At 45.6% G+C, this 14,229-nt stretch overlaps 1 protein-coding gene across 2 annotated transcripts in view; it reads left to right on the top strand.

Annotated features, from left to right (window-relative positions):
• Positions 1-14,229, top strand: part of lama4 (laminin, alpha 4) — a 62,801-nt gene that overhangs the window by 42,672 nt on the left and 5,900 nt on the right. For both annotated transcript variants that reach the window (XM_041975824.1, XM_041975823.1), the window contains exons 24-35: positions 276-409; positions 481-652; positions 814-945; positions 1,024-1,166; positions 2,100-2,229; positions 2,309-2,446; positions 2,544-2,677; positions 3,769-3,933; positions 4,028-4,181; positions 4,275-4,468; positions 4,542-4,731; positions 4,827-4,982. In XM_041975824.1, coding sequence (XP_041831758.1) covers positions 276-409; positions 481-652; positions 814-945; positions 1,024-1,166; positions 2,100-2,229; positions 2,309-2,446; positions 2,544-2,677; positions 3,769-3,933; positions 4,028-4,181; positions 4,275-4,468; positions 4,542-4,731; positions 4,827-4,982 — 1,842 coding nt within the window. The remainder of the gene's footprint in view (positions 1-275; positions 410-480; positions 653-813; positions 946-1,023; positions 1,167-2,099; positions 2,230-2,308; positions 2,447-2,543; positions 2,678-3,768; positions 3,934-4,027; positions 4,182-4,274; positions 4,469-4,541; positions 4,732-4,826; positions 4,983-14,229) is intronic.

The raw sequence follows: 14,229 nt of genomic DNA, 5'->3' as shown, positions 1-14,229 counted from the left end.
TTTTTTTTTTGAAAATCATTTCAATAATTACATATTTGGTAGTTTTGATTAGGACTAAAGTTGATTTAGTGATTTGAGCAAAAAAAAAAGTATAAAAAAATTATATTATGTAAAGTTTTATAGTAGTGTTAGGGAGAGGACTTTTTTTGTCCTCTAATGACCTGAAAGGATAGTAAATTAAAGCGACCCACAGGAGGTAACTTCCTGTCATCATTTCACACCCCCACTCCCCCCTCTAAGGATAAAATGTGAGTGTTTTCTTGTTTCCAACCCAGCTGCCACCTCCTCTGAGCCTCGCTCCGTTTGTGGGCTGCATTGAGTTGGCTTCGCTAAACAACGACATCATCAGTCTGTACAACTTCAAAGAGACCCACAGAATAAACATGGCTGCATCACCGCCATGCCCCAGGTATCCGTCTGACCTGTTACAGGTGAGCTATGTCCTGCTGCTCCTGACCACCCTCCTCATTCTGCTTCCAGGTACAAGCTGGCGTTTTCCCAGAGCCGCATTTTGAGCTACCTGTTTGATGGAACAGGCTACGCTCTCATTAACAACATTGAGAGGAGAGGAAAGTTTGGAGTCGTCACCAGATTTGATATCGCCGTGCGAACAGTTGCAAACAACGGCGTCCTCTTCCTCATGGTCAACGGGGTAAGTCTGATGCTAACAATGTGAAAAAAGTGGTTTTACCTCCACCTGGCGGTTTGCTGATGACTGTAAAACTCACCTGGTCTCAGCCTGGTCGAGGTTTACAGGCATCTCAGGATGCAGGCTATCTTCCTGTTAACATGTTCCATGTTTTTCTTTTTCAGGACAAATTCTTCCTCTTAGAGATGAAAAACGGCTTCCTGCGCCTCATGTATGACTTCGGCTTCAGCAACGGACCTAAACTTTTCGAGAGTAACTTACCGAAGCTTAAAATAAATGATGCGAGATATCATGAGGTAGATGATTCTCTATGTAGTTGTCTATATGACTGAAGCATGTGATGGAGCATCCTGACTGTTCCAACATCCTTCTAGATATCGGTGATTTACCATCACTCAAAGAAGGTCATCCTGCTGGTGGAAAAGAGCCATGTCAAATCTATAGAGAATCCCAAAACAACCCTGCCCTTCTCTGATATTTACATCGGTGGAGCTCCTTCCAGCATCCTCAAATCCAGGTGAGTTAAATATACCTGCAATCAAAACCAACTTAAACAACCAAAAGAATGTCTGCAAGTTGACATAAAGCACTGAAAGGAAAGAAAGAGGAGAGAAACAAGAAGTGTTGCCACATTAGTATATTGGTTGTGAGATTTAGCTACTTTTCAGACATATTTAGTGACTTTTAGGACCAACTTTGGCTCCTTTACAAAGAGGACAGTTTATCTGTGAGGACGGTGGCTTTTCTGCTTGGTGAAAGCTGTGCGATCCAGTCGGTGAGAAGTAGCAGGATGCTGACTCATGTTCGTACAGCTGCAGCGCTAGCAGCACAACGGAGATGGAGTGGAGAATGTGGGGCATCCACTGCACATAAAGGCTGCAGCCAGACAGATGGTGAAAGGTGATGATGTTAATGATATGCAAATCAATTACATCTAGCACAGGGATGTTATGCTCATTTTAGTTCAGTTTCCACATTCAGAACAATCTGGTCTCCAGTGGGTCCAACCAGTAAAATAACAGCATCAAGATGTCTACATTTAATGAGCTGTCCTTTTAGAAAACATAGTTATATATATATATATATATATATATATATATATATATATATATATATATATATATGTGTGTATATATATAACGTAACCCACAGTGGATATATTTGGACTTAATTACTTTTCTTAGAAGTTGTAATTAATGTCTTCTAGTATGACTATTGAGGAGAAGCCAACCTTCAGAAGGGACAGGACTTTATTTTGATGAGCACACCATGCAATCACATTAGAGGAAAGACTAGGCTTATACCATTATACCTTCCATTCCTTGTTTTTAGTTTCTGATCAAATGATGAGTTGAAGTATGAGATTTACTTTTGATGGTTTCACCACCTTCTGAGGAAACTGTCTGGCTCCTCTTGGTGTATGGAGACTTTAATAAGTGTGATCCCACAGGTCGGAGCTGTCCTCTGTGGTTGGCCTGAAGGGCTGCTTAAGAGGATTCCAGTTTCAGAAAAAAGACTTCAACCTGCTGGAAGAGCCCGGCACTATCGGCATCAGCAGCGGCTGCCCCGAGGAGTCTTTTGTAAGGGCCAGTCCACTCAGTCACTCTCACAGTGATAATTGTTAAATAAACTAAAATACCCATGTTCTCCTTGTGACAGATGTCCCATAAAGCATATTTCTCCGGAGAGAGCTACCTGGGATCCACAGCAAAGATTTCACCATTTGACGTCTTCGAGGGAGGAATGAACTTCAGAACCATCCAGTCCAGCGGACTCCTGTTCTACCTCAGTGAAGGGGTAAACACACACCATGCAGAAACACACATGCATGCTGCAGGTTTGCAGATACCGACGAGCTGTTAAAGAAAAACAAACTTCTTCTGTTCCCATTTAGTCTGATGAGCTCAGCATCTCCCTGGAGAACGGAGCGGTGGTGTTAAACAACAGAGGCACGAAGGTCAAGTCACACAGGAAACAGTACAACGACGGGAGAACACACTTCTTAGTAGCTTCAATCAACAAGCAGAAGTAAGAGCTCAACGTCTCTGCTGTCGTCTTTGTTAGGTTGTTGTTTAAATGTGAGGTGGTTTAGTTTATAATACAGATTCAGCTAGAAGTCCTGATGGAACCGGTCTGGTCTGGGTGCAGATCACAAGCTGCAGCTTCTAAATGTTAAATAGAAACTCAGTAACTGCTTCAGTGCATTCACACAGAAAATACGGGAAGATTTCTTCTTCCCTTTCGTTCAGCTGTGTGAATGAAATTCTAAATATAACAGTTCGCATAGTTTGGGTCTTTGTGCCGTCATATATTTTCATCAGGATTTTAGGACTTTAATTGCTTATTTTCATGACTGTGTTGAGTCATTTTTATCTAAAATCTGTGAAGTTGCTGTTCTGAAAAAGGAGGTCACTTACTTATCAGGACTTAATGGCAAGTCTAATGAAAATATATAACATATACCCACAGTCCCAGTCAGACCCCCTTTTTCTTTCAGAACTGGCTTGATTCTTGGTGGCATAGATTCAACAAGGTGTTTGAGGGGGTTAAACCAGGCCACGTTGGTACTTATATGTACTTGTGGCCTCAGTTTTCCTGTTCTTAGCTGGCAGGAGACACCTGGTGTGGTCTCCTGCTGCTGTAGCCCATCTGCTCCAATGCTGGACGTGTTGTGTGTTCAGAGATGCTGTTCTGCAGACCTTGGTTGGAACCAGTACTTATTGGACTTCCTGTTGCTTTTCTATCATCTCCAACCAGTCTGCCCATTGTCCTCTGACATCAACAAGACATTCTGGTCCAGACAACTGCTGCTCGCTGGATATTTTCTCTTCTTCAGACCATTCTCTGGAAATCCTAGAGATGGTTGTGGGTGAAAATCCCAGTAAATACTCAACAACCATGCCACGTTCATAGTCTCTTACAATCCCCTTTCTTCCTCATTCTGATGCTCAGGTTGAACTTCAACAAGTTGTCTTCACCATGTCTACATGACTATGTGCTGCCATGTGATTGACTGGTTAAATATTAGTGACAACAGTCTAATAAGTGTTTAGGAATCGTGCTGTAAGACAGAGTAACTAGAGGGAGCACAAAGCTTAAGACCTTTTGTTTCTCCTCAGGTATTCACTGCTGGTGGACGACAAAGACAAGCAAGAGAAGAAGCGTCCATCATCAGCCACATGGTCCACATCAGACTCTACAGTGAAGACCTTCTACTATGGAGGGTCTCCCAGCAGTAGCTTTAAGAACTTCACAGGCTGCATCAGCTACGCCTACATCAACAGGTAAATCACTGCCAACCAACCAGCACAGCTCCAGTCCGTATCCTCTCTCTGTGAGGTAAGGATGCTGAGTCTGTTCCCATCTCATGTTCTCCAGACAAGACCGAGACATCGAGCCAGAGGACTTCCGGAAATACTCAGAGAGGGTCCAGACTTCTCTGCAGGACTGTCCAGTTCAGCGCCCCCCTGCTGCCCTGCTGTCAGCCCACAGAGACAGAACCTTCCGAGACAAAGACAGCCAGAATCAGAAGGTAAAATTAAGATAATTACTTGGAGCATCTGCTCTTTGTTTTTGGTTTTGCAGCCAGTATGAATAAACTGATTTTCTGGAAATTATGTCAAAGGTTACCTGGGATAAGTCTGGCCTCCTTCCAGACCTGATGGAGCTGAGAAGTGATGAGCAGAAGCCATCAGATCCAAACAGTCAGCCCTGCTACCTCTCTTCAAGTCCCAGAGCAGCTCACCAAGCCTTCCACTATGGCGGGGCTGCCAACAGCAGGCAGCACTACACAGACGTCCCTGACTCTCTTTCTGAGAGGTAGCTCAGGTCCAGGAACTTGCACTCTGCACGTGTGCTGCATGCATAACTTAATGCATCTCCCTCCATTCAGGTGCCACTTCTCCTTCTCCCTGAAGACCCAGTCATCCTTCGGCCTCATCTTTTATGTATCTGATGTCCAAGAGGACAACTTCATGGCTCTGTTCCTGGCCCATGGCAAACTTGTGTACACTTTCAATGTAGCAGACCAAAAAGTTAAAATCAAAAGTGACAAGAGGTACAACGACGGTGCGTGGCATGACGTAAGTTCAGGAAAATATTTCAGTATTGATCTATATGTAATGATCATAGTGTGTTCAGTTGTTTGATGATAACCTCCTTTCCTCTTCTGCTGAAGGTTGTTTTTATCCGTGATGGGAGCATTGGGAAGTTAATAATTGATGGGCTCACAGCGCTGGAAGACAGCGCTGTAGGAAGCAACACGCCCTGGCCCGTCAGCCAGCCCATCTTCATCGGAGGAGTTCCTCCTGGGAGAGCACACAGAAATATCCAGGTAGGAGTCTTCTGTCAGGGATTTCATTTACAGCCCTTTGGTGTTTTCTCAGAACAGAAGGAGGAAAAATTATCCAAGACACTCTTTTTTCAAAACTTTCTAGGAGTTTTTCTGCCATAACTCAGGATAAGGGTGGGTTTCAGCCCAGATGTAAATCTTGTTAAGACTGTAATCTATAGCATAAGTCCCATTTGGCAGATACAGGATTATTTCAATCACCGAAACAGGAAGCAAGCCAGCTCACATGGGATGGTGAAAGCAAAGCCTCGTGAAGCACTGAAGCAGTTTGACACATCTGTCATGAAATTGACTCACCGCTTCGAAGCATTTGATCCAGTCAATGAGCACCATCTGCTGGCTGTGCATGTGTGATGCATCTGAACAGGAGTTCATTACCCCACAGCTGTCATGGTCTGTCAGTATCATCTTTGAAACAAACACATTCACTGTCGTTAATATAAATGATGAAAGGGGCTGTTAGGTTACTTTAATTTCAGAAACATTATGAGATGATTTAACAAAGTTTAACAAAAGTAAGCTTCTCCAGATAAATCTGTGTTTTTAAATGGGAAAAAATTTTAAAAAGGTGCTAATGCAGCTGGGATAGTGACTGTGTTACTGTATTTATACATTTATTTCGTAGGGGGTTGAAACTGCTTTTATAGCATGGAGACATTGATAAGACCAGACCCGTCAAATCCCTGAGAAGCAGTTCAACATGTGTCTGATGTAACAAGGCGTGGTTGGTGTGGTCACTTGACTTTTGACACGCTGAAGCAACGCATCAAAACAGTGCAGTCGCAACACTTCCTAAGGCCGATAAAGAGTCGAGAAGACGGACTCAGGGCTGTATCCCAGTGTTGTTTTCGTCAACAATGATGATGATGAATTTATTTCATTGACAAACCTTTTTTTTGTGACGATAACAAGATGGTGATGAGCTAAAAATGGCTCTCTGATGACGAAAACATGATGAGATGTTTGTGAGATTTCATTGACGAGATAAAATTTTCAAGGGTTGATTGTCCGACTTTAAAAATGCACGACATTTCTGCCTGTTGTGAGAGCAATTTGTCAGTCAGCAATGCTGCTTCACATTGGCCACGCCCACCACCTGAAGTGCAGCGTGCACACAGACAGGCAGTTTATTCATTCATAGATGAATCATGGCAGCAACATCGATGAAGGGGTTTGGTGGTCAGAAGCGACGAAATGACATATGGACATATTTTAAATATAATCCATCATAATTTCACTGGTACAGAAATTAAAAGTTTCTGCCCAACAGCAGTTAAGTATAACACGGCAGCATTGCATCCCTGTTGATGGGAAAGTCTCGGCTAAAGCTATCAGTCTGGTAAAGGGTCTGGTTATTATCTAAAAGCATTAAGGTTAACTTGTTTTATGAATTACTTGTCATAACCTGTCAACCTTGATTCCACTTTTTAATACGTACTATTGACCTAAATTAATTTGTTTAAAGACTAATGTTTTTTCACCTTTTTGAGTTTTTGTCGACTAAAACTGGACCAAAACTATCAAACTTTTTTTTTTTTTTATAACCTGTCTTGTCCAGCATCGTTGCAAACAGAATGATTGTCTGGCTGCTGTCTGGTGCTGGGCAATTTTACTCTATCAAGCAGGGATTTATACTACATGTATAAAGTCCCTCTTGATGAAAAACTTTATTAAATCAGACTCTTAATGCTGGACTCGACCGGAGGGGACAGAGAGAGAGAGAGAGAAAAGAAAGTAGAGAGAAGAGGGAGGGGAGAGAGAGGTACAGAAAGGGTGTGGGGAGTGCGGGTGGGGACTTGAAACATCATACAGAAGACCATGTAATCCATACTACTTACAACATATATAGCTACGATCATCCTAGCCAGTAGGCCATTACACAACTAGTTGATAATAGTAACAATAATAATAATAAGAGTAAGAGTAATAATAATAATAAGAACAGAAATAATTAAAAAAAGAAACAAAATATGATAATAGATATAAGTGAAACTGCTGTATTCAAGAACACGCGCAGAGAAACCTGTGTGGATGTGTTGGAGAACTCGGCCACACGGCGACGCAAAGACTGTGTGGAGACGTTCAGGAAGGAGTGACCATGCAGAGTGATCATGCAGATGCCACCTCACTTGAACAGAGGCCAGAGTCAGGCCAGCGGTCCCGAGACCCAGGCCACCAGCCCCCCCGCAGGCAACAGACCCCGACCGGTCCACAGAGACGACCACTCGCCCGCCCAGGAAGGCAGCAGCAGGAGACCCCAGCAGGAGCCGCCCCGCGGACCCAGGGCACCGGCCCCGGCGGGCCGAGGCCAGCAGTCCCCGACCCCCCCGGGCACCGGCCGCCCGGGACAGACGGGGCAGAGGGCCCGGGCCCAGGAGCGCAGGGACACCCCCCTCCCCCACAGGCCGAGGGCCAGCACGCCACCCGGGGGGACCCGGCCCGCCCAGACGGCCACCACCAGAGGCCAGCCCCACACCCCAGCCGCACACCCCGAGAACCAGTCCTGCCCCCCCCCCAGACCAACACACACACACACAAACACACACACTCTCCTTCCACTCCTCCATTTATCCTCCCACGCATACACCATTCAACCCTCACATACTCTGTCCTCCCACACACACACACCATCCTTCCACCATCCATCCTTCCACACACACACCATCCTTCCTCCCACACACTCACCATCCTTCCACCATACACTCTCCCACACCTATCCCATCCTCCCACACACACATCATCCCTCCACCACTCATCCTCCCACACATACACCATCCTCCCTCTCACACACCATTCATCCACCTTCACACCTCCCATACACACACACACACACACCTTCCTTCCACTACCCATCCTCCCACACATACATCATTCTCCTACACCAAACATCCACCTTCACGTACCCCATCCTCCCACACACACACACCACCCCTCCATCACCCACTCTCCCAAACATACACCACTCCCCCACACACACACCATCCTCCCTCCCATACACCATCCATCCTCCCGCACACACACCATCCTTCCACCATCCATCCTCCCACACACTCCCCCATCCCTGCACCATACATTCTCCCACACATACCCCATCCTCCCACACATACATCATCCCTCCACCATTCATCCTCCCACACCCACACCACCCCCCCTCCCACACACCACGCATCCACCTCCACACACCCCACCCTCCCACACACCATCCCTCCACCACCCATCCCCCCACACCCACACCACTCTCCCACCCACACACCACCCCCCCCCCCCCCCCCAACACACACACACACAAACACCATCCCCCCACCACCATCCTCCCGCCACCCCACGCCACGGGGGGACAGCCCCAGCCAGGAGGCGAGGAGACACGAGCCAGGCCCCCAACCCCCCACCCCGCCCCCGCCCCCCCACTCCCCACCCCCAAAACAGCACCTTCCCCCCAGGGCCAGCAGCCAAAACCCCCCGGGACAGCCCGCCTACGCCCCGGGCCAACGCGACAGGCCACCCGGCCCGCCCCGCCCCCGGGCCATCCATGGAGACAGGGGCGCTTGAAGACCCCATCCCCCCTCCCTCCCCCACTAGTGATGGAATATATTATGTGCTGTTTGCAATTAAAAAAAAGAGGGTTAAAATTGGGGGGCAGTAACTGCATTGAGGAGGGGGTGGGGCCACCTGAGCAGTCCCACCCACCTGACCTCGCATGTTCCACCCCCCAAAACGTGTTTGTATGTTGCAAATGTTATTTGTGCTCAGTGACTAAGTGGAATTAAAAGCTGGGAGGCATGCTGCCGCTCGGCGAAGCAACAGGGCCACTATGATGACCCCCCTGCCCCGCCCAGCGCAACAAGCACACCTCCCACAGCCCTACCTGTGTATGTAGTGAAGAGTGGGGGAGGGGAGGGGTCAGGAGATGTAGGTCCAGAGGGGAGTAAGCCTCCCCCCTGGAAGACGACCCGCCAGTGGCTTAGGGCGCCCCCGTCCCCCGCCGGCCCCGAAGGGCGTCACAGGCCCGGAGCAGGCACCCCAACCCAGGCACGCCACGAACCCCCCCAGGGGCCAGCCACCAGCCCAAGGGGCCACTTTCCTCTTTCTGAGTGGGAGGGGGGCGAGGCAAAGGAAGGGAACCCCAGGCCCACGCCCCCAACACCCGGCCAGGGCGCCCCCCAGAGGACACGTCCTAACCCCCTGCAAACGCACACACTTTTTTTTTTTTTTTTTTACCCCAGCCACTCACACACCCTCTCACACACCTCTATACACCAACACCTCAATACGTGCACATACCTCCACACACACACTTCACGCACATACCTATAGACACACACACCGGTGCCCACATACACACACACTCTCATACCCCTCCATACACATACACCACTACACACGCACTCACATACATACCTGCATATACACACAAGCACCTCCATACATACTCACGCCTCCACCCACTCCTTCACTCCTCCACACACACCTCGACCTCCACGTGCACACACTCATATATACACACCTTCACACACACCCACACACACATCCCACATAGACCTCCACACACACACCCGCACACCACTCACACACACATACACGCACACACCTAGACCTTCATACACACCCACACACACATACAGCACACACATCCCTCTACACCCACCCACACACCCGCATACCTACAGACACACACACACACACACACCCACCTATATACAAACACACCCCCACCCAGGTTCCGGGGCTGCGACCAAGCACCAGGGCACGGACCAACCCCCGGCACGGCACATCCGGACGGGCCCAGCCCCCCCCCAGCAGCGGCAGACCCCCCACCCCCAGGAGAGGGGGGAGACCCGACACCCCAGAGCCCGGGGCCCCCACCCGGCCCACCCCGGGCCCGACCGGCCACCCGGCCAGGGGCCGACGGACACCGACCCAGGCACCCCGGCAGCCACCCCCCACCGCCACGAGGCAGTCCCACCCCGGGGCCCACCCAATGCCGCCCGCCCAGACCGGAACCCCCAGCCGACCCAGCAGCCGAGATCCCCACCCAGGAGACAACCGGAGACCCGAAGCCACCAGGGACCCCCCACCCATATCCACCCCCATCCCAGCGAAGCCGCAATCCTCCACCTACATTAGGTGATGTAGCCAGTCACAGGGGACCAGAGGGAATGAAAGTCATCTGATTGGTTCCTGGAGGAGGCAGACATTGTCTCAATGCTGATGTGATCTAACAGGAGATTTCTAAACTGCTGGATAGACAAATTATTCTTATCTTTCCAGTTCACAAGGATAGTTTTCTTTGCGATGCATAAGACTGCGAGGACCAAGTTTATGGAGTGTATTCCTATGTTAGTGTCACCCAGGTCGCCCAGTAGGCAAAGTGTGGGGTTTGCAGCAAAACTGGTTTTAAACCATTTTGAGAGATCTTCACACACCTTAATCCAGAACCTTTGGACAGGTGTGCAGGACCACAGCGCATGGATGTAGCTATCAGAAGTGTTCTCAGAGCAGTGTGGGCAGATATCTGATGGTGAAAGGCCCATCCTGAACATCCTGTGTCCTGTATAATGAGTTCTATGGAGAATTTTGAATTGTATTAGTTGTATATTTGAATTCTGAGTCATTTTAAACGTGTTTAAACATATTTGTGACCATCTTTTCTGATCAAAGTTATTAGATAAATCATCTTCCCATTTTGAAGTTGGGAGAGATATCCTGTCTTCTAGCTTTGCAAGTAATCTATATATTTTTGATAATAATTTTGGAGTATTAAGATTCAAGAATTCTGCTATTCTGACAGGAAGCTGCAAGTCTAACTGTACAGGGGTATACTTCTTACATATAATTGATTTTAGTTGGTGGTACTCTAAGAATTTATTGCTGTTGATTCCATACTGTGAGACAATTGTGTTGAAAGATACAAAGTTTCCATTTTCTATTATCTGTCCTAACTGTTGTATTCCTTTAGTCTTCCATTGAGTGAAGTTTATCATCTTTTTGTTCTGCAGGATGTCAGGGTTGTTCCAGATGGGTGTAAGTCTACATGGAAAGAGGGAAGATCTGGTTATCTTACAGAATTCCCACCAAGCCATTAAGGAAAAACGGATGTTAAGGCTTTTAAAGCACTTATATGGTTTAATGGTTGAGCTGATGAACGGCAGGTCAGAGATGACTAAGTCCTCACACAAAGCCTGCTCCACATCTAGCCACGGCTCATCCAGATAACTGGGTTTGAGCCACATTGAGATGTACTGCAGCCTGTTAGCTATAAAGTAGTGATTAAAGTTTGGTAGATCCAGTCCTCCTCTATCTTTAGTCTGCTGTAAGGTTTTAAGACTGATACGTGACGGCTTGTTTTTCCAAAGAAACTTGGATATGAAAGAGTCCAGAGATTTAAACCAACTGGTGGAGGGTTTAGTGGGTATCATTGAAAATAAATAATTAACTTTAGGTAGGATCATCATCTTAATGGTGGCAACTCTCCCCATTAGTGAGATGGGTAAGCGCCTCCACCGTAAGAGATCATCTTCTATTGTTTTTAGTAGCTGAACATAGTTTAATTTAGTTAAATCTGATAATCTGGGGGAAATATTTATACCTAAATATCTAATGTTTCCTGTCTGTATTTTGATATTAGGGATGTTTTGTAGGTCACAGTTGATGGACATGGCTGTAGTCTTAGACCAGTTAATAGAATAATCAGATATTGATGAGAACTTATTAATAACTGTGATTGTCTCAGAGAGTGATGTTTGTGAGTTCTGAAGGAAGAGTAATATATCATCTGCATAAAGACTTATTTTATGTTCTATGTTTTTGCCCTGGATTCCTTTAATTTCTATATTTTGTCTAATAGCAGCTGCTAACGGCTCTATGAAAATGGCAAAAAGTGAGGGGGAGAGTGGGCAGCCCTGTCTGGTGCCTCTCTGTAAGCGAAAGCTTGGAGAAGTTTGATCGTTGGTTTTCACACATGCATTTGGGTTATTATATAATATTTTAATCCACTCTATGAAAGCAGGTCCAAACCCAAATTTGTCTAGTGTTGCAAATAGAAACTTCCAGTTTACCCTGTCGAAGGCTTTTTCTGCATCTAAAGAAATGATTGTGGATTCTAGATTATGTAAAGTAGAGTAATCTATGAGGTTAATTAGTCTACGCGTGTTAGTAGATGAATGTCGACCTTTTATAAAACCTGTCTGGTCCGGATGTATTATAAGAGGGGTTATTTTTTCTATCCTTCTGGCAAGAGCTTTACTAATTATTTTCAGGTCTACATTTATTAAAGATATGGGACGGTAACTGGATGGAAGTGTGGGGTCTTTGCCTGGTTTTAGCAATAGTGTTATATTAGCTAAGTTCATATTTTGCGGTGTTTTTTGTTTTTCCTGTATTTCTAACAACATATTATGAAATGTAGGAGCTAGCGTTGTCCAGAATTCCTTGTAAAATTCTGCTGAGTAACCGTCTGGACCCGGGGCTTTATTGTTGGGCATATGTTGGAGAGCTTCGTGGAGTTCATCTACAGTAATAGGTGCATCTAAATTTATTTTATTTTCATTTTTTAGTTTTGGTAGATTAATGTTGTTTAAAAATTGTTCAATATGTTCATCTGTTGGATTAATCTGTGATTCATATAATGTTTTATAGAAGCTTCTAAACGTGTCATTTATCTTGTCTGGGTCATGGCTGATGTTTCCGTCTTGATCTTTAACAGAGGAGATTGTTGTTTTCTCCTTGTTTGTTTTTAGTTGATTTGCTAAAAACTTTCCAGATTTGTTACTATGTTCAAAGTTCTCCAAGCGAAGTCTTTGCACTAAAAACTGTGTTTTTTTATCTATAATTTCTTTAAGCTGCAATTTAGTTTTCCTTATATTATTCATTGTGTGCTCTTCAGGGGAAATGCGGTAAGCCTCCTCCAATGATTTACTCCTGAGTTCTAATTCTAAAACTCTTGCTGTTTCCTTCTTCTTTTTATGTGAGGAGAAGGAAATTATTTTCCCTCGCATTACTGCTTTTCCTGCTTCCCAAAGGAGACACGCTGAAGTTTCAGGCATGTCATTTTTTTCTATATAAATTGACCATTCTTTTTTAAAATAATCAATAAACTCAGGATCTTTCAATAAAGAGGTGTTAAATCTCCAGCTTTTACCAATCGGTTTATTATTTTTGATTCTCAGACTGAATGAAACTGGTGCGTGATCGCTGATGCTGATTGGATGTATCTGAGTCTCTGAAATGTCGCCCATTAGTGAGTTACTATTTAATATATAATCTATTCTAGAGAAGGAGTGGTGAACTGAAGAGAAGAAGGTGTATTCTCTTAGTTTAGGATGGTGAGAGCGCCAAGCATCGCAAAGACCAAAATCCTTCATGTACTGTTTGATAGTTTCTGACGACTGCCAGACTCGATGACTGGCTGATGTGCTGCAGCGATCTTGTTCAGTCAAGACTACATTAAAATCACCAGCTAGCACTATTCTGTTATCTGAATAATTCTGGAGTGTAGCAAACAGGGAGTGGAAAAAGGAGGGATCATCTGCATTGGGGCCGTACACATTGGTAATACATAATTTGATATTACAAATAGATAATAAAGTTATCAGAAATCTGCCTTCCGGATCCACTACTGTGCTATCTATGTCAAAATTTAGTCTCTTATTAATAAGAGTAGCTACTCCTCTCTGCCTAGAATTATAACAGGCTGAGTAAACATGAGGAAACTGAGCTGTTTTAAGAAGATCTATGGTTGAGTTTGTTAGATGAGTCTCTTGTAGTAAGACAATGTCAGCCTGCAGCTCCTGTAATTTATTAAAGATCTTCAACCTCTTCTCCCTGGAACCGGCTCCATGTACATTCCAACAGACGATTTTTAACATGGTTATTGTGAACGGTTTAATGCTTCATGCGTGTTACTGACGCGTGTGTCTTTGTGCGCCCCTCTTGCGTGTTCGCGCGTGTTTGCATGCAGCCTGATTGCGCGCGTTTGTCCGTATGTTAAATGTCCGTATATGTAGTCTACCTTAATGCGTGTTCTCTCATACATAAAACGCGAGTGTTTATATGTATCATGTATGGTGCGGCTGTGCGTCCTGACGGTGTTGCGTGCGCTGCTGATATTACGAGCTGGATTACAATTAACAGTGAAGACGTGAAATAGAAAGATAGTGAAAAGTGAAAAGTGAGAAGAGTGGTAAAACAGAAAAAAATACATCGATCTAGGTGTAGAGGCTGTGGTGAGACG

Source organism: Melanotaenia boesemani, chromosome 22 (assembly GCF_017639745.1).
Source record: "Melanotaenia boesemani isolate fMelBoe1 chromosome 22, fMelBoe1.pri, whole genome shotgun sequence".
Taxonomy (NCBI): domain Eukaryota; kingdom Metazoa; phylum Chordata; class Actinopteri; order Atheriniformes; family Melanotaeniidae; genus Melanotaenia; species Melanotaenia boesemani.
The sequence above is the reverse complement of the archived record's forward strand: the minus strand, read 5'-3'. Positions and strand labels throughout refer to the sequence as shown.